This window comes from Eumetopias jubatus, unplaced genomic scaffold (assembly GCF_037043125.1).
Source record: "Eumetopias jubatus isolate StellerSeaLion01/CBP00866 unplaced genomic scaffold, mEumJub1_p1.0 scaffold_11, whole genome shotgun sequence".
NCBI classification, from domain to species: domain Eukaryota; kingdom Metazoa; phylum Chordata; class Mammalia; order Carnivora; family Otariidae; genus Eumetopias; species Eumetopias jubatus.
In genome coordinates, this window is record NW_028274817.1 from 15063951 (window position 1) to 15087324 (window position 23374).

At 49.0% G+C, this 23374-nt stretch overlaps 2 protein-coding genes across 2 annotated transcripts; one reads left to right on the top strand and one right to left on the bottom strand.

Annotated features, from left to right (window-relative positions):
- Positions 1-849: 849 nt before the first annotated feature.
- Positions 850-16348, bottom strand: CT55 (cancer/testis antigen 55). Its single transcript, XM_028096813.2, has 5 exons — positions 16255-16348; positions 13211-13392; positions 8804-8948; positions 1800-1912; positions 850-1041 (listed from the first exon to the last, which is right to left on the bottom strand). The coding sequence occupies exons 1-5, from the start codon at positions 16346-16348 to the stop codon at positions 850-852; spliced, it is 726 nt and encodes a 241-aa protein (XP_027952614.1).
- Positions 16349-21959: 5611 nt separating this feature from the next.
- Positions 21960-22263, top strand: LOC114203453 (small integral membrane protein 10-like protein 2A). The gene has a single exon (XM_028096810.2). The coding sequence runs from the start codon at positions 21960-21962 to the stop codon at positions 22194-22196; it is 237 nt and encodes a 78-aa protein (XP_027952611.1). The 3' UTR covers positions 22197-22263.
- Positions 22264-23374: the final 1111 nt, after the last annotated feature.

The following is a 23374-nucleotide window of genomic DNA, read 5'->3' on the forward strand; positions in this document are numbered from 1 at the left end:
TTTAAAAATAAAGGTTCTTAGGGGCGCCTGGGTGGCTCCGTCATTAAGCGTCTGCCTTCGGCTCAGGTCATGGTCCCGGGGTCCTGGGATCGAGCCCCGCATCGGGCTCCCTGCTCGGCGGGAAGCCGGCTTCTCCCTCTGCCACTCCCCCTGCTTGTGTTCCCTCTCTCGCTCTCTGTCAAATAAATAAATAAAATCTTTAAAAAAATAAAAAATAAAAAAAATAAAGGTTCTTAGGGGCGCCTGGGTGTCTCAGTGGATTAAGCATCCGCCTTCGGCTCAGGTTGTGATCCCAGGGTCCTGGGATCGAGTCCTGTGTCAGCCTCCTTGCTCGGTGGGGAGCCTGCTTCTCCTTCTCCCTCTGCCCCTCTCCCACCTGCCGGCTAGTGCTCTCTCGCTCACTCTCTCAAATAAATCTGACGTCAGCTCAGATCATCTCAGGGTTGTGGGATCGAACTCTGCATCAGGCTCTGCGCTTAGCGGGGAGTCTACTTATCCCTCTCCGTCCCTCCCCCCACCCCGCTCATGTTCTCTCTCTCTCTCTCTCTCTCTCTCTCTCTCAAATAAATAAATAGTCTTAAAAAAAAAACAAATCCACTAAAAAGAGAAAATCAAATATAAGATTATTACAAAGGATTACGATGAAAATGTCTTTAATCAATAATGGAAAATGCTGGCCACTCTCCAGAAGGCACACTCCATTTAGCCAACCTACACAGAACTTGAAAGGTTGTGCCTGAATTAACTGTTGAGGCTGACTAAGCTATTTTTCACAAAAAGCATTTAAACCAGGCCCTTTGCTGACAAGAGAAGGAAAGTGGCACAGGGAATACAAATGCTGTTTTCTTATTACCGCCTTTTCACTGGAGTCATAGAAATCGCTCTCCAAGTGTAGCAGGACTGACTGCTCTCCACCACGACAGCGTTAACAATGTCAGATATCTGAGGTGTGTAACCATCAGGCAGCTTCAGAGATTCCAAGGTGAAAAAGATGCTATCATCTATCACCCCATTTCTTCCATGTAGGCTAGTAATGCAGACCTGTAATTACAGATAATAGAAATGTTGATGTAAAAGCACGGTCCGCTGTAACCCGGCCTGCACCTCCTCGCTCTCGCTTTAATCTGTAGGTCGCTCCATTCCCAGCCTGGCCGCCATGTTTGAAACACCGGGAGCGCTCTGTACAACGACCCATGGTGACCCCTACCTCAAGACACTAAGTCAGAAGCCCTGCAGACCTGGCCCTGGTCGAGGATTAGAAACTCTGCACTAAACACACCACACAATGTCCATTAACCTCTCTGGCAATAGTTGAGAGAGTGAAAGGGGTAGAGCGAGAAAGGAACGTGGTGGCCAACAGAATGCCATTTCTCCACTTCCTGGGTCACATCCCAAGCGCCATCTGTCCCTTTGTGCAGACCGACTTTCCCATTTATTTCCAGTCTCCGTTCCCCAAGTCACACCCAGCATTTACTGCAGGCGCTGGTCCCCCCCACCATGCCATTCATTCTTCCCCCACAATTCCCTCAACACGATCTGTTTTCTGTTCTGGTTGCTCTCGGGGCATTTTAATACCTCCCAAGTAGACTACCTAATTGAGATCTTAATTATATGTGTGTTGTATATTATTCTCAGGTTATGTCCGTTTAGAAGCACAGCCTGTTCAATAAGGAAAGAGACTCCTCTTTGGCAAAGAATGGTTTTGCCAACACACCCCATGGAATCCCGAGCAGCAGCAAGGATCACTAGAGGAAGGAGAAGCAGAACCAAATAACAAGAGCTACATGCAGACGGACTACCTCATGCACATGCTTATGTCTCAGAGGCTTCACCGAGAGGGCCTTTCTGCTCAACATGTCCGACTGGGTGCAAAACTCAACTTCTACTCGGTCCCCCTGGTAAGGCTCGAAACCTAAAATAGCCACAGAGAGAAACTGAGTTGGAATGATTTCTTAGTCTTGGTAATGTTCAGTTTCACAGTTACTCTGATGTTGTAAGATCCTAAAATAATTTCTATTACATCGAAAGTATGTTTTGAACCTTTTAAAACAGGTAACCTGGAAGTCTTCCTGTCAGAAAGGATGTTTGTAATCCTCTAGGCATTGATTCTCTCACTGGTTTCCCAAAGTCTGTTGGGGAAAAGCCTCAACGGGGCCTCACAGGCCAAGCTCTTTGAGAGCAGCACGGGATTCATTAAACCATTGGTCATGTTCACAAGTCCCTCTGGAGACACAGGGAAGTACATAAGTCGGGGCACAAGTGTGAATCTGGCTGCCTGGGTTCAAACCTTGATGCTGCCACTTACTCAACTTGCAACCTTGGGCAAGTGACTTACCCTCTCTGTGCCTTAATTTCTTCATCTATAAAATGAGAGCATAATTGTGGGACTTACCACAGAAAGTTGAAGGGAGAATTAATCAGTACCTATAAAACTCATAGAACAGTGCCTGGCACATAGTCAGCCCCAAATACACACCACAGCCTAAAAATGGCAAGATTCTGCCAGGCTATCAAGTTGGGGGGATCGCCGGGAAATGTGAGGTACTCTAGGTTATGTTTACGTGAGACATTTATAGGAAAACTCAACTCCGATGTCTTGTCATGCAGCGTAGAGATTAGTCTGAATGTTCTTGCTATAAACCTAATAACTACTTATTTGTTTAATAATTTGGTAACCCCTTTTTTAGTTTTCAATAAACCCTTTTGGCAGCAATGAGCAAAAGAACAGATGCATGTTTAGGGAAAATGAGTAATGAATTAATTTTCCAAGAAAGTTAATTCATACGTGAATTATGTCATTCATCTGGGCTATGGACTGAATGTGTCCCCCTAAAATTCGTATGTCAAAGCCCTGACCTCCAGGGTGACTGTATTTGGAGATGGGGCCTCTAAGGAAGTAACTAAGATTAAATGAGCTCCTAAGGAGGGGTACCTGGCTGGTCCAGTCAATAGAACCTGTGACTCTTGATCCTGGGGTCATGAGTTCAAGTCCCATGTTGGGTGTAGAGATAAATAAAAAAATAAATAAATGAGCTCATAAGGAAGGGACCAATCTGATAGGATTAGTGTCCTTGTAAGAAAGGTCACTGAGAGCTTTGTGCTCTCTCTCCCCCTCACACACACCAAAGAAAGGTCATGTGAGGACTCCGTAAGCTGGTTAAGCATCTGCCTTCAGCTCAAGTCATGATCCCAGGGTCCTGGGATCGAGCCCCATGGTGGGCTCCCTACTCCGCAGGGAGTCTGCACTTCCCCCTGCTTGTGCTCTCTCTGTCTCTCTCTCTCAAATAAATAAAACTTAAGAAAAATATATTAATACTATTTTAAATGTCCAAACCTAAAACCAATTTGTTAGTCATATGTAAAAACTTCAAAAGCCAATTTAACTTTAATCAACTCTAACACCCTTTTTTAGTTCCCAAAATGACTCAGATTGGACAACAGAGGATACGACCACCCCCTATAGCTACAGATGTAGGAGAGGGGTGCCCTACACAAGCTATAGCCTTTGGTAGATGTATCAAGTCATTGCCAATGTGAGGCCTGGAAATGAGATTATCTAGGGGAATAAATATTCCAACATCTCCCTGCCCACTCCAGTCTCCTGAATCCAATCCTAAGAATGTCAGCAGCTGAAGAACAGGGTCTTTTAGTGACTGTTGGTCACTGCAGAGGCATATTGAAACGGGGAAGCTACCTCTGAACTGAGTTAAGATGCTGTACAATTGGGTAATTCAAGGCATAAGGGAAAGTCCAAAAAGGGATAAGAAGGTTACATGGAGGGATGCCTGGGTGGCTCAGTCGGTTAAGCACCTGCCTTCGGCTCTGGTCGGGACCTCAGGGTCCTGGGATCGAGTCCCGCACTGGGCTCCTTGCTCACTGAGGAGCCTGCTTCTCCCTCTGCCTGCCGCCGCCCACCCCCTGCTTGTGCTCGCTCTCGCTCTCTCTTTGACAAATAAATAAAAATAAAATCTTAAAAAAAAAGTTACATGGAATTTCTTTTTTTTTTTAAGATTTTATTTATTTATTTGACAGAGAGAGACACAGCGAGAGAGGGAACACAAGCAGGGGGAGTGTGAGAGGGAGAAGCAGACTTCCCATGGAGCAGGGAGCCCGATGCAGGGCTCGATCCCAGGACCCCGGGATCATGACCTGACCGAAGGCAGACGCTTAACGACTGAGCCACCCAGGCGCCCCGGAATTTCCTTTTAATCTTTCAAGTGGGCACTCTTATTTTTGTTTTTTATTTTTTTATAAAAGAAAATGTTATTTATTTATCTGAGAGAGAGAGACTAAGTAGGAGAGAGAGGGAGAAAGAATCTGAAGCAGACTGCCCGCTGAGCGGGGAGCCCGACTCGGGCTCAACCCCAGGACCCTGAGATCACGACCTGTGCCAAAGGTAGGTGCTTAACCAACTGAGCCACCCAGGTGCCCCTCAAGCCAATATATTCTGAAAAATAAAGAAATAACCTTATTTATGACCCCAGGCTTCTAACTCAGGTCGTACCGGTTAAATAAGGATATGTAGGATGTTATAGGACTGTATTCGTGCATAACCTGAAAAATAAAGGGGAATGAAATACCAACATTGTGTACTTGGTAGACTCCCCACCCCTGCCCTGAGGCTGAACGCTCACTTCCATTTTAGCATCCTTCACCTAAATGGTTAAGATTTATTGTTTATTCACATAAAAAACACAATCTTGGACCCATTATTGATGTTAACCATTTCCCACAAGCAAATACTCATGGACCTAAACTCTCACATTTTGCCTGCAAAATGGGGCTGATCGCCACCATCCATCCTGTGAAGCAGGTCAAAACAAATGGGATCTCGGGCCCCGAAGCACTGACATAGAAACACTTCCACGCCGTGCGCAGAATAACACGCACGCTCACCCACCCCCTCTCCCATGCTCCTGTCCCACGTGGTCTCCATATATTCACTTCCCACTCCTTCCTCAACCTACTTACGATCGTTTCTGTCTCTATCCCATCCTACTAGAACTGACTGCATCAAGGTTACCTCAGAAGGTTCTCGATAGGATTAAATCCAGTGTAAATTATGCACTTCAGGGGCGCCTGGGGGGCTCAGTCGTTAAGCGGCTGCCTTCGGCTCAGGTCATGGTCCCAGGGTCCTGGGACCGAGCCCCATGTCGGGCTCCCTGCTCGGCGGGAAGCCCGCTTCTCCCTCTGCCTCTGCCTCTCCCCCTGCTTGTGCTCTCCCTCTCTCTATCTCTATCAAATAAGTAAATAAAATCTTTAAAAAAAATTATGCCCGTCACACAGGACCAGACTGTACTCCATCTGGATCTTACTGGCACTTAGAACCCCATCTCATACCATCCCTCATTCAGGTCATACCGCACATACTCACCACACAACCCTGTCCTCCCTTCAGTTCCTACAACAGGCCACGATTTTCCCTACTTAGGACTTTTACAGCGACTCTTCCCTGATTTAGAATATACTCCCCAGCTAACTCCTTCTTCTCCTTCAGGTCCAAGTCTCTTCCTCAGCGAGGCTTTCCTTAATCTGCTATCAATAGCAAACCCCACCCCATCCCACTCCCAGTGGTACTATCACAGCACCTGGTTCAAGTCCTGGAGAGTAGAACAATCTGGAACTCTCTTTGGGCAGGGGGCGGGGGGCACACTTACTGGTTGCCCATCTGAGATCTACCTCATTAGAATGCAAATATTAGGAAAAAACAGTACCTGGAACAGAGCCAGGCACTCAAATATTCCGTTGCATGAACATCAACAAGAATATACGCTGGCTCCCCATTGTGTGGGACAAGAAAATTTAATGCAATTTTTCCCTCTTTTAGATTCCCATTATGTTTTTTAAAAATATTTATTTATTTATTTCAGAGAGAGAGAGAGAGAGAGATGGGGGGAGGGGCAGAGGGAGGGGATCCCAAGCAGACTTCCCACTGAGGGCAGAGCTGGCGGTGGGGCTCAATCTCAGGACCCATGAGATCATGACCTGAGCTGAAATCATGAGTTGGACACGTAACCGACTGAGCCACCCAGGCGCCCCAATTCCAATTATGTTCTTGATTTAAGATTTACTTATTTATTTTAGAGAGAGAGGGAGGGAGTGTGTGTGTGTGTGTGGTGGGGTGGGGGGGGCAGAGGGAGAGGGAGGGAATCTGAAGCAGACTCCTCAATGAGCGTGGAGCCCAACACGGGCTTGATCTCATGACCCTGCGATCATGACCTGAGCCGAAATCAAGAGCTGGACGTCATTCCCTTAACCGACTGAGCCCTTCCCATTATGTTTTATTATTATTTTTAAAGATTTTATTTATTTATTTGACAGAGAGATAGTGAGAGCAGGAACACAAGCAGGGGGAGTGGGAGAGGGAGAAGCAGGCTTCCCGAGGAGCAGGGAGCCCGATGCGGGGCCCGATCTCAGGACCCTGGCATCATGACCTGAGCCGAAGGCAGGCGCCTAACGACTGAGCCACTCAGGTGCCCCCCTCCCTCCCGTTAAGTTTTATTTATTTATTTTTTAAAGATTTTATTTATTTATTTGAGAGAGCGAGAATGAGAGAGAGAGAGAGAGAGAGCACATGAGAGGGGGGAGGGTCAGAGGGAGAAGCAGACTCCCTGCTGAGCAGGGAGCCCAATGCGGGACTCGATCCCGGGACTCCAGGATCATGACCTGAGCCGAAGGCAGTCGCTTAACCAACTGAGCCACCCAGGCACCCTCCCGTTAAGTTTTAAATTTGGAACTTGTCTTTTGTCATTTTCATTAGGTTTCATAATCAGATTAACAGCAGCTATTTTGACAATGCTAATTATGACTGATTAGGTGCTCAGGTCTTTTTTAATACACTCTCTTTTTCACCCTTGAGAGGTCTATTACTCTGATTTGCTCAATTTATTTTGCAGCAGAAAGTCCCTTCACCTGCGCTTTGGGCCCGGCCTCTCTTTATGCCTCAGGGCCCTGGTTCTGTCGGTCCTTCCTGCTCTCTCCTGCACCTTCAGTCACTACCTTTGGCATTACAAACATGTTCAAGTGTTTACCAACTTGAGAAGAATTCTCCTAGCAAGGCTATGGTTGGTGGTGCCTCCTGTTGGCACGGTTAGAGGGACCAGGAAATTGACTTTGGAGCTTAGCCATCCCAGGGGCCTTTTCTCCTTGAATTGGCTATTTCTAGCTAAACGTGTCTTAAAAGCCCAGCTGCCACTAGATAATCATCTTTGGGGACTTCCACGGTCACCAACTACGGTCAAGTCCTGGCTTTTAAAACCCAGAAAAATTCAGTGGGAAGCTGCCTGGTGGGGCTGAACTAACTTCCCCCTTTTATATTCAAGCTACATGGTGGCTGGTTGCGCTTAAACAGGTACAAAAGTTTTACTTCTATTCATCTTTCCAAAGCCAGCCTGGCAGAGGCTGGGAAGGTATAGAGTCCAGCTGGGAAAGCATCTTACCCAGGTAGCCTTCCCCAAGTCTCCCCATAGTGGGTAGTCATTCTGTCTTCTCTGCTCAGTAGTGTTGTTTTCATCACGTTCTTTTCACGTGCCCACCTCTCCCAATTAGACTATGAGCTCTTTACAGGCAGGGTTTAATAATAACGTCTTATTTGTCTTGTCTTGCCAATACCTAGCACTCCATCACGAGCTGAGTTAAACTCAAATAGCATAAACAAACTAACAAATTATTGCTGTAGGCATAAAACAAAATGATAGACCTGATAATTACAAGTGGAATTCAACAACAGTACACACACACACGCATAGAAAGTGCTGGAGGAGGTCATCAAGAGGACGTGACCATCAGTTGACCTACCAGCGGGACCCTGGGGCTTGGAGGCTCCTCACCCCCTGCCCTGTCCTGGGAATATATTCCCACAGCTGGAGGTCGCAGCCTTTAGAGAGTAAGGTGTGGCCGAGACCATCTGGACAGTGTATGTGACTGAACCCAATTAAGGCATCTATGTAAACTTTTAACATTCTGGCAGGTGGGTCCAGAGATCTACTCCTTTTGGGTCCCCCCACAGACAAGCCTCGTATGTAAGTTCCCTTGTTTATTACACCGGCCACCTACCGATTAGGAGTGGCCTGCCTCTTTCTTTGGTCTCTCCTTGCCCTCCATGTATGGGGGCCAGTTTGCAAACCAACAGAAAGGTACAAGGCTATCTCCAAACCTTATTTTAAGGCATTTGAGATATATATATTTTTTAAAGAGTATGCCTGTGCGGCACCTGGGTGGCTCATTTGGTTGGGCATCCGACTCTTGGTTTCGGCTCAGGTCGTGATCTCGTGGTCCTGGGAATGAGCCCCACATGGGGCTCCGCCCTCAGCGGGGAGTCTGCTTCAGGATTCTTTCTCTCCCTCTCCCCCACTCCCCACTTGCTCTCCCTCTCAAATAAATAAATAAATCTTTAAAAAATTAAAATAAAATAAAAATAAAAAGAATATCCCTGTATACCTGTAATGTTTTTCAGTTAGATTAGAAATTCAGTGCCTATATGAATGGAAAAATTACATCAATACTAGCAGCTACATCCAATAAATGAAACGTCAACAAATGATAGCCTGAGTTTTTAAGAACATTATGTATCTGTCCCTTGCTGCACATTATTTTCAATTCCAAAGGCCCACCTCAAGTATCAGAGAGCCTCTGATTGGAGCCAAGGACACTAGAAGTAGTTCTAATCCGAAAATCCTCTTGCCAAATAGCATGTTCCAAATTCGACCCTGGAAATGGTGCCTGTAACCATCTCCAACGCCAATCGATAAAATTAAAAGATAGGTAAAACCTAGTTTTAAATTTTAAAATGTGTAAACTGTACCTTTACAAATGACATCTAGGGAGAAGTAAGTTGCGTGATCAATGTAGTTAGCACCTTCCACTACAGATGAAATACTGCCAAATGAAACTCTAGCATAGGAGTTTGAGGGTCCATTGCCATGGCAACTATCACAGAGCGCATCCACCTGTGAGAAAAGGAAACCATTACAGCAAACCCATAACACAAGTTTAAAAAGCAGAAACATGCTCAAATCATTGTCGTTCCAGAAGTGGTTTAAACAACTATAATAAACAATGCTGAATAGATTTCACCTGATGAACATATAGGCATGAGACGATGATAACAATAATGAATGAGCTTTATATATTTTATTACTTTATTTTTTAGAGCAGTTTAGGAATACTGAGCTGAAGTTTCCCATACATTCCTTCCCTCTATGCTTAGTTTGCCCTATTACTAGCACCTTGCATTTGTTGGACTGGTATATCTGTTCAAGTGATGAACCGATATTGATACAGTATCTTTAACTAAAATCCATAGTTTAAATGAAGGTTCACTCTTTGTGTTTTTCTGTCATATATAGTTTTTTAAGATTTTATTTATTTTGGGGCACCTGGGTGGCTCAGTGGGTTAAGCGGCTGCCTTCGGCTCAGGTCATGATCCTGGAGTCCTGGGATCGAGTCCCACATCGGGCTCCCTGCTCAGCAGGGAGTCTGCTTCTCCCTCTGACCCTCTTCCCTCTCGTGCTCTCTATCTCTCATTCTCTCTCTCTCTCAAATAAATAAATAGAATCTTTGAAAAAAAAGATTTTATTTATAAAAAAAGATTATTTGTCAGCGAGGGTGGTGAGAACAAGCAGGGGGCGGCAGGCACGGGGAGAAGCAGGCTCCCCACCAAGCAAGGAGCCCAATGCAGAGCTCAATCCCAGGACCCTGGGACAATGACCTGAGCCAAAGGCAGATGCTTAACTGACTGAGCCACCCAGGTGTCCATGTTGAAACATTTTTTTTTAAAGATTTTTATTTACTTGACAGAGAGACAGCGAGAGAGGACACAAGCAGGGGGAGAGGGAAAGGGAGAAGCAGGCTTCCCGCTGAGCAAGGAGCCTGATGTGGGGCTCGATCCCAGGACCCTGGGTTCATGACCTGAGCCGAAGGCAGATGCTTAATGACTGAGCCACCCAGGGGCCCCGAAACATTATTTTCAAGGTTCGTAGGGCATCCCATTAAATGGGAGTGCCGTATTTATTGACTCAACTCCACATAGTTGAACATTTGGCTTATATCCTAAAACACTGCTACTTGCCCGATTTCTTTCTGTAGGATAACCTCCTAGGAGTGGAATTTCATGTTCAAAAGTTTCTAATGGGAACTTGATCCATGGAGGTGTCAATTCATTTTCATGTGTTGTTTCTTTTTAATAGCCTAATTCACGGCCTATTTCCATTTCTCTATGCATTTCCAGCTGACAATGCCAATCTCACGGTCATTTCCCCCTCATTCATTTTCAGTGAGGAATCAAGCACCAGGCTTCCAACTATGTATCCACCACCACTTCTGTCAATATCCAAATGATGATCTATAAGACCCCCTGACCTCTCTGTTCCCCGACTCTCTACTAACCACCATACCGAGTAAACATGCCTTCTCACAATCTGAAACTATCTATCCACACCTCACAACTATAACATCAGCATGTTATTTTTTAAATTACAGAAATATTTTATGTTCATTAATGCAGAAGTAGTCAACACAGATATTTTCTCTGAGCAAATAAAGGCCACTGGACAAGACCGCCTGTGTCAACTTCCTGGCACCTATCCTGGCTTTCTCTGCCTTCCCTCCTACAATAACGGAGGGTCAACCAAGCCGCTTACCCAAGGCCGACCCCCCCAACTGGGCACATGGTACTATTCCCTCTTGCCTCTGTGTAGACTTTGCCCCTATATTATTGTTTCTCTTCCCCCTACATTGACAATTCTTCTTTCTAATGAATCAACATACATTCTCTAAACTCTCCTATCTTTTTTTCTGATAACTATCTTTGCAAATTTTATTGAGTTTACCTTAAATTTATGGACCAACTTAAGAACTAAAAGAAAGGTTTTTTTTAAAGATTTTATTTAATTTATTTATTTAAAGATTTTATTTATTTATTTGACAGAGAGAGACAGCGAGAGAGGGAACACAAGCAGGGGGAGTGGTAGAGGGAGAAGCAGGCTTCCCGCTGAGCAGGGAGCCCGATGTGGGGCTCGATCCCAGGACCCTGGGACCATGACCTGAGCCGAAGGCAGACGCTTAACGACTGAGCCACCCAGGCGCCCCAAGAACTAAAAGTTTTTAAATATCCTTTCCATCCAGAAGCACAGTCTGGCTTTCCATTCAATCAATTCTCTTCTTATTGCCATCAGGAATGTTTTGTAGCTGTCTTCATTTTTATTTTAGTTTTTTAATTCCAGTATAGTTAATATACAGTGTTATATGAGTTTCAGGCATACAATATAGTGATTCAATTCTATGCATTACTCACTGCTCATCATACGTGTACTCTTAGTCCTATCTTTAAAAAAACACACACACAACACACAAACCTCCCTTGATCTTATTTCTCCTTCAGTCTCGTTTCTTTGCTCCTCCTCCCAGCAAAAGATATTTAAAGAATCATCTATACTCACCCCCCCCATCTCTCATGCGCTCCTCACTGCTCTCCAATCAGGACTTATAGCCCCGATATGCCTCTGAAACTGCCCTTAAAATCACCAGCAACCTCCAGGCTGTCAAATCCAATGGTCAATTTTCTCTGCTCCCATCACTCAACCTCTTAGCATTTGACTCAATTGAAAAACTTTGCCTGGCTTCTGTGTGACCACCCTCTCCTGGAGAGGCTCCATCTCAACCTCCTCTGTTAACACTCTCTTCCTGTTTCCTGTCCTTGAACTCAATACACCACGTTACAGACATGGTGTCCCATCAGTATCTCAAGCTTGGCATGGACAAAACTGAACATATCCTGAACTTCCCAGAAAAAAAAACTGCATTCCCCCCACCATCTACATCTCAGAAAATGGCAAGTCAGCTCACCTGGACAAGATGGACACATTCTAATATATAAAAATTAAACTGCACAAAGTCAAAAGACAGCCTTGGAGGAAATATTGGCAAAACATGCATATGAGGGGCGCCTGGGTGGCTCAGTCGGTTAAGCATCTGCCTTCAGGTCAGGTCATGATCCCGGGGTCCTGGGATTGAGCTCCATGTTGGGGGAAGGTCCCTGCTCAGCGGGGAGCCCGCATCTCCCTTTCCCTCTGTGTCCCCCTCTGCTATGCTCTGTCTCTTTGTCAGATAAATAAATAAAATCTTTAAATATAAAGTTCATATGAGGAATTTCCTAGCAAAGCTCTCATTTCCACAACACACAAACAGCACTAATGTTCCTACTGTAGAAATAGCTCAAAGAAGAGAAATGTTGCTGTACTCTCCTCAACACTTAAATAAATGCAAAATAAAATTGTGAGACTGCTTTGCTTTCAGATTGGCAAAGATTTCAGACTGAAATATTTCCATCCTTGTCAATATTGGCAAACGGGCAGTTTCCACAGCCTGCTGTTGACAGTGCCAATTGGTACAATAAAGCTGAAGCATAATTTGATGGTATCTATTAAAATGGTAAATATCAGGGCACCTGGGGGGCTCAGTCGTTAAGTGGCTGCCTTCGGCTCAGGTCATGATCCCCGGGTCCTGGAATCGAGCCCCGCATCGGGCTCCCTGCTTGTCGGGAAGCCTGCTTCTCCCTCTCCCACTCCCCCTGCTTGTGTTCCTGCTCTCACTGTGTCTCCCTCTGTCAAATAAATAAATAAAATCTTAAAATAAATAAATAAATAAAATGGTAAATATCTTCACTGAGGTGATGGCTGCATGACTGTAAAATTTACTAAAAATGGGGGCACCTGAGTGGCTCAGTCGTTAAGCATCTGCCTTCGGCTCAGGTCATGATCTCAGGGTCCTGGGATCGAGCCCCACATCAGGCTTCCTGCTCAGTGGGGAGTCTGCTTCTCCCTCTCCCTCAGCCTCCTCCACCCCCCCCGCTCATTCTCTGTCTCTGTCTCAAATAAATAAAATAAAATCTTTAACCTACCAATTACATTTCAACAAAATCAAAAATCCTTTACTTGGGTGAAAAAAAGAAGTTGCAGAATAATATAGACTCTAATAATTATTGTCACTAACCATATTTTGAAAAGCTGAAGAACAGATATACAATTTATACTTTTATGAACAGAAACCACTACAAAGCTAAGAACAAGTGTCCCACACAAAGCAGTGAATTGGACTTCAAATTCCACTCTACATCTGCATACCAGGTCATCTCAGAGAGGCCGAATAAACAGAAGCAAGGCTGAAAGCCCCCCAGGAATAAAGTCGGTCCCCAAACTCATACTGATCTTACTTTGATCGCTTTCAATCCGTATGTTTTATCTTCTCCCACAATGACACTGACTTCTTGTCCAACTTTCAGAGAGACATTGCCAGTCACAACATCACTACTGAAATAGATCAACTCATCAATCAAGCCGTAATCACTACAGATCTTCGTCACAACTCCTTGTACAGTTTTTAACCTGGTGCCACCTAAGAGATGAGTAAAGAAAATGTTTCATTAGTTAATATCCCAAGCAAATTACACATGAGAAATAAGCCCTACCGCAGGAAGAGATGGTAGACAACGATCTAAATCAAGAAAGAAATTGGACTTTGTTTGAGATACAGATGACCGTGACAGAGGAGCGTAGTGATTACGTGTTTGGGAGGCAGAATGCTCCCGTTGAAAGGCTGATGTCACCATTTCTCTGTAAGGCACAGTGGCCCAATGCCCTTGGTAGTGGCACTCCCCTGGAGAAGGCAGAGTCTGGAACCAGACTGCCTGTCTGTGAACAGCGCTCTTCCCTTTACCATCTATGTAACCCTGGGCACATTTCTTAACCTCCCAGAATGTGTTTCCATCTGTAAAACCAGGGTATTACTAATGTCTGCCTAGGAGAGTAGATCTTAAATGTTCTCACCACACACACACACACACACACGCACGCACACACACACACGCAGAGGATAATTATATAAGGTGATAGATGTGTTAATGAACCTTATTGTGCAATCATTTCACAATATATACATATAACAAGTCATCATACACACCTTAAACTTACAGTGTTATACGTAATTATGTCTCAATAAGGTGGGGGGAAAGGGTTGTTATAATTATGAACTGACACATACATGTCAACTGCTTAAAACTGTGAATGCCTCGCACAGGTTAGAGCTAACTCGGTAGTTGTTGACATGGTTTCTGCATCTAGAGAGACTTTAAACAACCATTATTGTTACAGAATTTTATCATTATCAATGAGAGTGGCAGCAACGCCTGGAGATTACTCAAACATCTCACCAGAGAAAAGCACATAAAGAGATTTGGGGCTTTAAATCCAGCCCAAATGTGCATCCAAACCACTCCGGTTTATTTTTTTTTCTGAACAAACACAGCTACTAAGCCATAATTTGGGATCTGAACCTAGAGAGTAAGCCTGCAGAGCCCATTATGAACCACAACGCCTTAGGTGCCTCCCCAAAATGAGGCTGGGAGAAATGGACAGGGAGGCTGGGAGAAACATTGATTATGATTGATTATGGTTTCAGAAGCCAAAAAAATCCTGAAAACTTTTATTTAAAGATTTGATTTATTTGAGGGGCACCTGGGTGGCTCAGTCGGCTAAGCATCTGCCTTCGGCTCAGGTCCTGATCCCAGGGTCTGGGGATCTGCCTAGCCAGCCCCATGTCTGGCTACCTGATCAGCAGGGAGTCTGCTTCTCCCTTTCCCTCTGTGTCCCCCTCTGCTTTATGCTCTCTCTCTGTCAAATAAAATCTTTAAAAAAATAAAATAAAGATTTGATTTATTTGAGACAGAGTGTGCCCACGAGTGGTGGATAAGGGCAGAGGCAGAGGGAGAAGCAGACTCTGCTGAGCAGGGGGCCCGACTGGGGGCTCGATCCCAGGACCCGGAGATCACGACCTGAGGTGAAGTCAGCCGCTTAACCGACTGAGCCACCCAGACGCCCCCTGAAACCTTTTTTAAAAATGGGACAAATTCGTCAAGTGAAATCATAAAACGCAAGAAAATAGAAGGGACAAGGGTGACAACTGACCCACCTAGGCTCATGAAAATAAGTCAGAAACTCTTCTGTATTGTCCCATTGGCAAAAATACAGCTAAGAGGGGCGCCTGGGCGGCTCAGTCGGTTGGGCGTCAGCCTTCCGCTAGGGTCGTGATCCCCGGGTCCTGGGATTGAGCCCCGCGCCGGGCTCCCTGCTCGGCGGGGACCCTGCTTCTCCCTCTGTCTCTGCCCCTCCCCTTGCTTGTGCTCGCTCTCTCTCTCTCTGTCAAAAGAAAAATAAAATCTTTAAAATAAATACGGCTGACGGACGCAGCAGCGTGAGCTTCCCGCTCAAGCTAAGCAGCAGCTCTCCGCAGCCCACCCCGCTGAGACTCGGCCTCCCCTGCGGGCCTCACTCTCGGGGACAGAGGAGCTGCGGACCGATCCGGGCACCAGGAAGGCCGGGGCGCTGCTGGGAGGATGATGCCAACCACAGACGGGACCCTTCTCTGCTCCGGAGCCCCCCGCGCGCTCACCCTGCGTAAGGAGGCGCCCCAGAGGCGGGGGCCCCACGGTAGGGAATGGCTACCGGGCCTCGGGGTCTGGGGGACACCAGCCGGGTGCCCGCTCTCCCCTGCACGTGTCCCCCTGCCCCGGCTGTAACGGGAACCCGACGAAGCTCCCGCCTCCCTGCGGGGTTTTCTCAGGACCACGTGGCAGGAATGCCCGGTCGGCCCTGAGCCCAGTGCTCGGCACAGACAAGGGCTCCTTAGATCCATGCTTCAGAGCAGGTCCACCGTCCACCCCAGCGAACCTTCTCAGTGTTCACGGTGCCCCCGACACAGCGATGCCTGCCCTGCTGTCCCGCGTCACCCCCTCAGTGCCAGACTCTGGGGCAGGATTTCAGGACACAAAGGTGAGCCACTTTAGTGTGGCCCATGTCTTCCTACCAGCGACAGATCCAGGACTTGACCACTTGGCTTCAGATACACGCGTGTTTAGGAAACGCAATCAAATGCACCCTCAAATCAGGGGGATCCACTACTACTGGAAATATGAGAAGGAATCTGTTGTACATTTACATAACATATGCACAATGTAAGTTCCAAAGGCATTGGGGGAAATGCAAGCCCCCCACCCCACCCCGGGGCCTTCTCTGTCTACACCACCATCCCTTTGGACAGGAGGAGGGTTCTGGGTATGCTCAGGGACTCTGGGATGCCTCTTCCCACAAGGAGGCGCTGCCATGGCCATGCAGCCCCCTTCTGAGCCCCCGAGGCTCTGAACCAGGAGAGGGGAGCACCCTTAGGTGCAGGCCCCTGTGGGGGAGAAGACGAAATGAATACCTTCCAAGAGCCTCATATGCTGCTCCCTCTCGGCCTCGGACGAGTCCACCCTCCTCCGGAAGAAGGCAAGAGCCCTGGAAATAAACCAAAGCATGGTCCCGTCGTTAGGGCAGCCTGGGCCCCCCAGACAACAGCACCAAGCTCGCTTCTGTCCAAGTCTCTGCCACCCAGCCGCACTCCGACCACAGCGGCTGTTCAAACACTGCGCCTGCCCCGCTGCACCGCTGGGCGTCTAGCCACGTACCTACACGCGCCTTGGCGCAGGCTGCCGCCCGAGGGGCCTTAACGGGCCGCGTGCCCACCCTCCAGCCAATGGCGCCGTAGTGCTCTCAGTGCAAGCCGCCCAGAGGCTGGGAGCTGAAGGGCGGGGCTTCGTGGCTCCGCCCACCACGGCGAGGGCGGAAATGTGGTGGCCCTGCAGAAATCACTTCCAATACGACCTCGTTTGGCACCTCTTAGAGGGTCTCTGTGCGCTTCTGATGCCTGTCTTGGAAGGTGGCACAGCAACTTGCCCCGAGGTTGGAGGCAGGCCCCCAGGCTCTGGCTCCCAGGTGTGCAGCCCCCAGTCCTCGCTGCGTGAATTCTTTTCTCTTCCTTCGCCTCTAAGTGCCCTCCACCACCAGCCCCCATCAGCCCCACCTCCTCACCCCTACACCCACTCCATGGGGAGATCAATGGTCAGCTCTAAGCAGCGGCTTTCTGTCTGGTGTTAAATGATACCGCAGATGCTGTGGAGAAGCCGAACTTGCACGTCTACATGGGTCTCAAACCATAGGCTGTGTCTTGCTCTTCTTGGAAGGCAGCCGACTGTGCCAAAGCACTCACTATGGGGCCCGAGAGCCACTTTTAAGTACGATCTGGAGATGAGGATGGCTAGGTAAGGAGGGCCGGGTGATGGAGCATGATGCAGGGAGTTTGGATTGCATCACTTTTATTTTGGGGATCAGGCAGACGTCACATTATGAATATTAAATGAAAAAAAAAAGAATATTGAATATTTTAACAGCAAAATGAGTTGATTTGGGGATAGCCGACCAATTGCAATTCAGGACACATGAACCATTGGTGAACTTGTAAGCGAGTACAGAGTACAACAAAAAGCTTTCTTTGATAGAGGAGAGGAAGCTGGGACAGGTGGTTTTGAAGAAAAGTCATTAGAGGAGAGTGAGAGTCCAGGGTTTTGATGGCCTTTCATTGGCTGAGTTGTGGCAGTTTCTCATTGGTGGGGCTGTTGCTGAGCCAGGAGGAAATCTTCCTTCCTCCTGCTGCGGTAGTAAAGTAGGCTCCTGCCTGTTGGGGGCCAAAAATGCTGTTGACAAGTGGTAGTATGTGAGAGCTCCCCTTTTAGGGCTTCCACACTCTGTCTTAAGTGAGGTTGCCTTTATTCATTTTCACATTTTCCCCTTTTGATCAAGATCTTCCCTCAAAAGCATCACCGATCAAGAGTCAGGTTTTCTACATTTAGTGGTGCTGTCCCTTAGTACCATGGACGACCTTCCCTGGTTGCCATATCTCACATCGGAGGGCAACCGTTGAGATCACGCTTAGTAATAAGAAAGGGTAGGAGGGAGAGCTCTCAGGCATTCACATCTAAAGTGTATATCTTGGGGCACTTGGGTGGCTCAGTCGGTTGGGTGGCTGCCTTTGGCTCAGGTCATGATCCCAGGGTCCTGGGCTGGAACCCTGGGTAGGGCTCCCTGATCAGCAGAAAGCCTGCAAGCCTGCTTCTCTCCATCTCCTCCCTGGCTTGTGCTCTCTGCTGCTATCTCTGTCTCTCTCTCAAACAAATAAATAAAATCTTAAAAAAAAATAAAGTGTATATCTTATCAGGTTTGTAGGCATCGGAGATTGTCTCAAAGTGCCGGGCTAGTATCACCCTATTAGGTAGATTGTTTCTACAAAGGTTATCAGGCTTATATACAAAGCTTAAAAACAAAGCAGAATTAAAAGCAGTATGAGAAATCCAGGTTGAGCAATGGTTCTGAACCTGGAGCCCCAACCTGAAAGTAACCAGCTAAAGAGATCAAAGGACCATGGATTGTCAGATGAAATTCACTGTAGCCGATGTGCTTGTTCTCTCATTTTATGCAATTGGGTTTCTACTTCTCCAGAGGAATTTCTGCAAGTGTAGCAGGTGGTATTGGCTATGGCACAAGCACCTTGTTGTTCAACAAGTAGATGATCAGGGGCTGCATGATTATCCCAAACTACTTTAGCCAGTGAGTCAAGTGATTGCTGTTGAGCTGCTACTACTTTAGCTGTGGAGTCAGCTACCTCTCCTAATGTAAGGGAGAGATTTCTGACCGTGTGTTCACTGGCATTTACTCTGACCCAAGGAAGAAAGGCTCTCCCTACAGAGGCAAACCCAGAGACATGTACATCTCCTGGAAGTTCCCATTTAAGGCAACTGTGGAGGTTTAATGGGATGGGCTACTGGGAAGCTTCTGCTTTATTTTGGATCTTGACACAGATAGCTAACCAACCCAATAAACACTGACCTCCAATTCGCCAGCTACCTAGTCATATGCCCATGGCAAAAGCCGTCCAGCGCCAGACAACAATGAAACCAGGCGGAGCTCTGAGTACTCTAGCTGGGGTCTGTTATTGATAGATCTATGAGCCAGAATTTCCTGATTGACGCTTTCAAGTCAGGAATCAGAGGAGTTGGGATGACATCCTGTGAGAGGCCATCCATCCTCAAAGAGTCCTTTCTAAAAATCCCGCAAAGAGGAATTAGCCAATTTGTATTTCCCCTGGGCGCAGGGAGACAGGACACACTTAGACAAGGAAAAAAGCATGAGGTGGTGAAGATTATACAATTGGCAAAGTTGGAGTGATTTAACTGAGCCAGTACAGTTATGGCTGAAGAAAGACAGAGACAAGGTATGGGGATAGTGGGCCATACGAGTGTCACTTGAGAGATAACATCCATAAGCTTGTGGGTATAATTGAAAGTGGCATTTAGGACTAAGGACACATTGGTGATGTGTAAGACCAAGGGGTCTCTGACACCAAGAACAGATCCAGCAGTGTGAAAGTTTTGCCCCTTTTGCAATAGATTGGATAAGAGCATTATTTTCCCAAGACTGAGAGGGAGAAAATAAGGTAAAAAGCAGCTGTAAGAAAATGGTATGCTTTATGCATAATAACTGAGCATAGCCTACTGGCACTGACAATTTAAACCACTTCCAGTGAGGTGTAGAAATCTTACTTCTATTTAGGTCTATTGAACATTTTCAGTTTTTTTTTAAACATGTGCACCTTTTTATTTTTTTTAAAGATTTTATTTATTTATTTCACAGACACACACATTGAGAGAGGGAACACAAGCAGGGGGAGTGGGAGAGAGAGAAGCAGGCTTCCCGTGGAGCAGGGAGCCCGCTGCGGGGCTCGATCTCAGGACCCCGGGATCATGACCTGAGCCGAAGGCAGACGCTTAATGACTGAGCCACCCAGGCGCCCCTTTTTTCTTTTCTTTTAAAGAGTTTATTTATTTGAGAGAGAGCGCAAGTAGGCAGAATGGCAGGCGAAGGGAGAGGGAGAAGCAGGCTCCCTGCTGAGCAGGGATCCATTCCCAACATGGGAATGGATCCCAGGACCCTGAGATCATGGCCTGAGCCAAAGACAGCTGCTTAACCAACTGAGCCACCCAGGCGCCCCTTGCAGACAGCTTTTTATTTTTTTATTTTATATTTTTTAAAGATTTTATTTATTTATTTGACAGAGAGAGACGGCGAGAGCAGGAACACAAGCAGTGGGAGTGGGAGAGGAAGAAGCAGGCTTCCAGAGAGCAGGGAGCCGGATGAGGGGCTCGATCCCAGGACCCTGGAATCATGACCTGAGCCCAAGGCAGACGCTTAAGGACCTAACCACCCAGGCTCCCCTGCAGACAGCTTTTTAAAAGTTATATGTAGGCGTGCCTGGGAGGCTTAGTCGTTAAGCCTCTGTCTTCGGCTTGTGTTCCCTCTGTCAATGTGTCTCACTCTGTCTCACTCTGTCACTCTCTCACATGTGAGACACAATGTGTCTCACTCTGAATAAATAGAATCTTTAAAAAAATTTTAAAATAAAAATAAAGTGGAGTCAGTAGACCAGAAGGGGGAGCTCTTAGGTCCTACCATTCCTTATAAATTGCAGACCCCAACAGGAAGAGACATATCTTCCAAATAAGACATTACATTAGCTATTACTACCCCAGGAGGAAAAACAAAAGGTGTTTCAGCCCAGCCAATGACAGATAGTCATAACGCAAGCCAATGAAAAGCTACTATACTTGGAACCCCGAATTTACTCTAATGGACTTTTTGTTTCCAAAAGCCATCCCAGCCTCCCCCTTTCCTCTATAGAAAAGCCTTCCTGGGGCGCCTGGGTGGTTCAGTCTGTTAAGCATCTTCCTTCGGCTCAGGTCATGATCCCAGGATCCTGGGATCCTGCCCGAGTAGGGCTCCCTGTTCAGCGGCCTTCGGACCGGTTGGTGATGCTGGGGTCCTAGAATGGAGCCCCATGTCAGACTCCGTGCTCACCAGGGAGTCAGCTTCTCCCTACCCCTGCCGCTCTCCCTGCTTGTGCTCTCTCTCTCTGTCAAATAAATAAATAAAACCTTTTAAAAAAAACAGGGAAATTGATTCTTACTACGGGGGGGAGGCGGAGCGGGGAGGAATGAGAAGTCCACACCACAACCAAACTCTGTCATATCTCCTGTCTATTCTAAGAACCCACTCGTGTTTCCTAAAAATCATGTAGTCTCCCCTAAATTGCCTACATCTCCGTTCCCCTTCCCCTATTAAGATGGTATATAAGCTCTCAAATCTCACTCACATTTTTTTTCTGTGATGTCCCTGTGCAGGTAATATTAAAAATTAATAAATGTGTATACCTTTCCTAGAGTTAATCTGCCTGTTGTCGATCTATTTCATAACCTAGGAGGTGTGTACAAATAGAATATTATAGAGGGAAAGTTTTCCTCCCTTACAGGTAAAAGAAAGACAATGGGGCAATTCAATAAAGAAATACACATGACCAGCAACTATACCAAAAAGAAAAAAAAACGCTCCTGTGCGTTTGGTGAAACTCTACAGGGCTGCCGAGTTAGCAGAGAAATGCGAATTAAAGAAAGGTACAGTGGGTCGCCTGGCCGGGTTTTCTGTGGAGACTGCGGGGAAGGGGGATGAGGTAAACAGACGGAGCCTTCCCGGTAGGCCGTCTGCACGGAATCCGGAGAGCGATCCAGACACTCGGGCCGCCCGCTCCGCTCAAGGACACGCCCCCAAAGCGATCCCTGGGGATACCGCCTTCCAATCCCTTCTTCCCTCGGGCTCTGCCCTTGGGCGCCCCGGAGGAGGCGGGGCTTGCTGGCGAGGCGGTCCCGTGGGCGGTCCCGTGTCGGCGGGGCCGCTCCGTGGCGCCCGGGAGGGGGCGTGGCCACACTCGGGGCGGGGTTACGCTAGCGGCGGCCGCCCCGGCAGCCGGCGAGGGGCGGAGCTCTCCATAGGCTGCTCCGGAGGGGCGGGGGCGGCGGCGGCGGCGGCGGCGGCGGTGGCGGCGGCCGCGGAGGCTGCATCCCCGGCCCGGCCAGGGAAGGGGTGACCGAGGGCGGGGCGGGGCGGGAGGGCACCGGCGGCCGGCGGGTCGCCTCAAGCCTCGCGTCCACCTGCCCGGCCGCTCGCGCTCCCCTGGGTCGGCGGGGCCTGCGCCGGCCCGCGCCCATGGCGGCGTCGGCGGCTCTGTCGGCGGCGGCGGCGGCGGCGGCCCTATCGGGCCTGGTGGTGCGGCTGTCGCGCTCGGCGGCGGCCCGCGGCTCGTACGGCGCCTTCTGCAAGGGGCTCACGCGCACGCTGATCACCTTCTTCGACCTGGCCTGGCGGCTGCGCATGAACTTCCCCTACTTCTACGTGGTGGCCTCGGTGATGCTCAACGTCCGCCTGCAGGTGCGGATCGAGTGAGCGGGCGCCGCCGCAGCCCCGGCCGGAGGGTCCCGCGCGCCGGGCCGCGACGGGCAGGGTCGTCGGCATGGAGGACGGCCGGCGGGACGCGGCGGGGGCAGGAGGCGGGGCGGCCCGGGCCTCCGGGCCCTAGACCTGCGCGGGAGGACGCCGGGCACCCGGCCGCCGAGTCACCCGGCCCGGCCCCGGCCACGAGCCGCCCGCCCGCGGCGCGCCCGGTGACCTATTGCACGGAAACTCTGCCAACGGGCCCTTTCCGTGGGGCTCGAGAAGAAAGAAAAAAGAAAAAAACCCGATTCGAGTGCGGCCGACCTGTTGCCTCACGTCGGCCAGAGCCCGGGAAGCCGCAAGGAAAAATTCCGCAGCAGGGACTTGACTGGCCCGGGTCCGCAAGGTAAGAGGCCGGAGGCTGGACCTGCGTGCGGGCTGGCGGCGGCGCTTGCCAGGACATCTCGGTGACAGGGGGAACTGTGGACGGGACCCCTGGCGGGCTGGCGGCGGCGCTTGCCAGGACATCTCGGTGACAGGGGGAACTGTGGACGGGACCCCTGGAAGCCAGCCCCTGAGCTGCCCAGGCGGGGGGCCGCAGGCGCCCCAGACTCCCCGGTCCTCATTCCCAGACGGGGGTGAGGGGCGGCGGCGGCCCGGGCATCTCGGAGGGTCAGCCGGTCCCCGCCCCGCTTTCCCCAGAGGCCCTGGTGCTGCCACCTGAACCCCAGGGAGTGAAGGGGAATGGGCTGGCGGAGGCGCCGGGGAAGGCTCTAGAAGGAAAAGATGCTGCCACCCTTCACCCCTTTGGGGGGCCAGACAGGGAGGGTGGTTGTGTTCTTGGCCAAAGCCCTGGTCGGGCCCCTCCTAAGCCCTCGGGCCCCTCCTAAGCCCTCAGGCCCCTGGGCTCTGGGCAGCTCCCTCCCGGCCCGTGGCAGAACTGCCTCCCGCCCTGTGTCGGGGGCCGGGGGACTGCTCTGGACCTGCTCCGGCTGTGCCCACTGCCCCCCTCCGGCTCTGGGGGCGCCCTCTGGCGCTGGGCGCTTGGACGTTTGGAGACCCCGGGGAGGGGGAAGGCCGCTCGGCCCTGTCCCTGCCCCCCACAGTGTCGCTGTTGCGCCATCGCAGCCACCCTCCCTCCGGACCCCACGTCTGCCCTGCCGGTGCCACTGAATGTCGCCTGCGGCAGC

What these genes read in the sequence shown, in the direction of transcription:
- CT55 (XM_028096813.2), bottom strand. Translation starts at nt 16,348, where the DNA reads ATGCTTTGGTTTATTTCCAGGGCTCTTGCCTTCTTCCGGAGGAGGGTG. An exon ending in CCTAGATGTCATTTGTAAAG is followed by an intron (nt 1,913 to 8,803) that starts GTACAGTTTACA and finishes TGGCTATTTTAG; the next exon opens with GTTTCGAGCCTTACCAGGGG. An exon ending in GACATAAGCATGTGCATGAG is followed by an intron (nt 1,042 to 1,799) that starts GTAGTCCGTCTG and finishes CTGTAATTACAG; the next exon opens with GTCTGCATTACTAGCCTACA.
- LOC114203453 (XM_028096810.2), top strand. Translation starts at nt 21,960, where the DNA reads ATGGCGGCGTCGGCGGCTCTGTCGGCGGCGGCGGCGGCGGCGGCCCTA.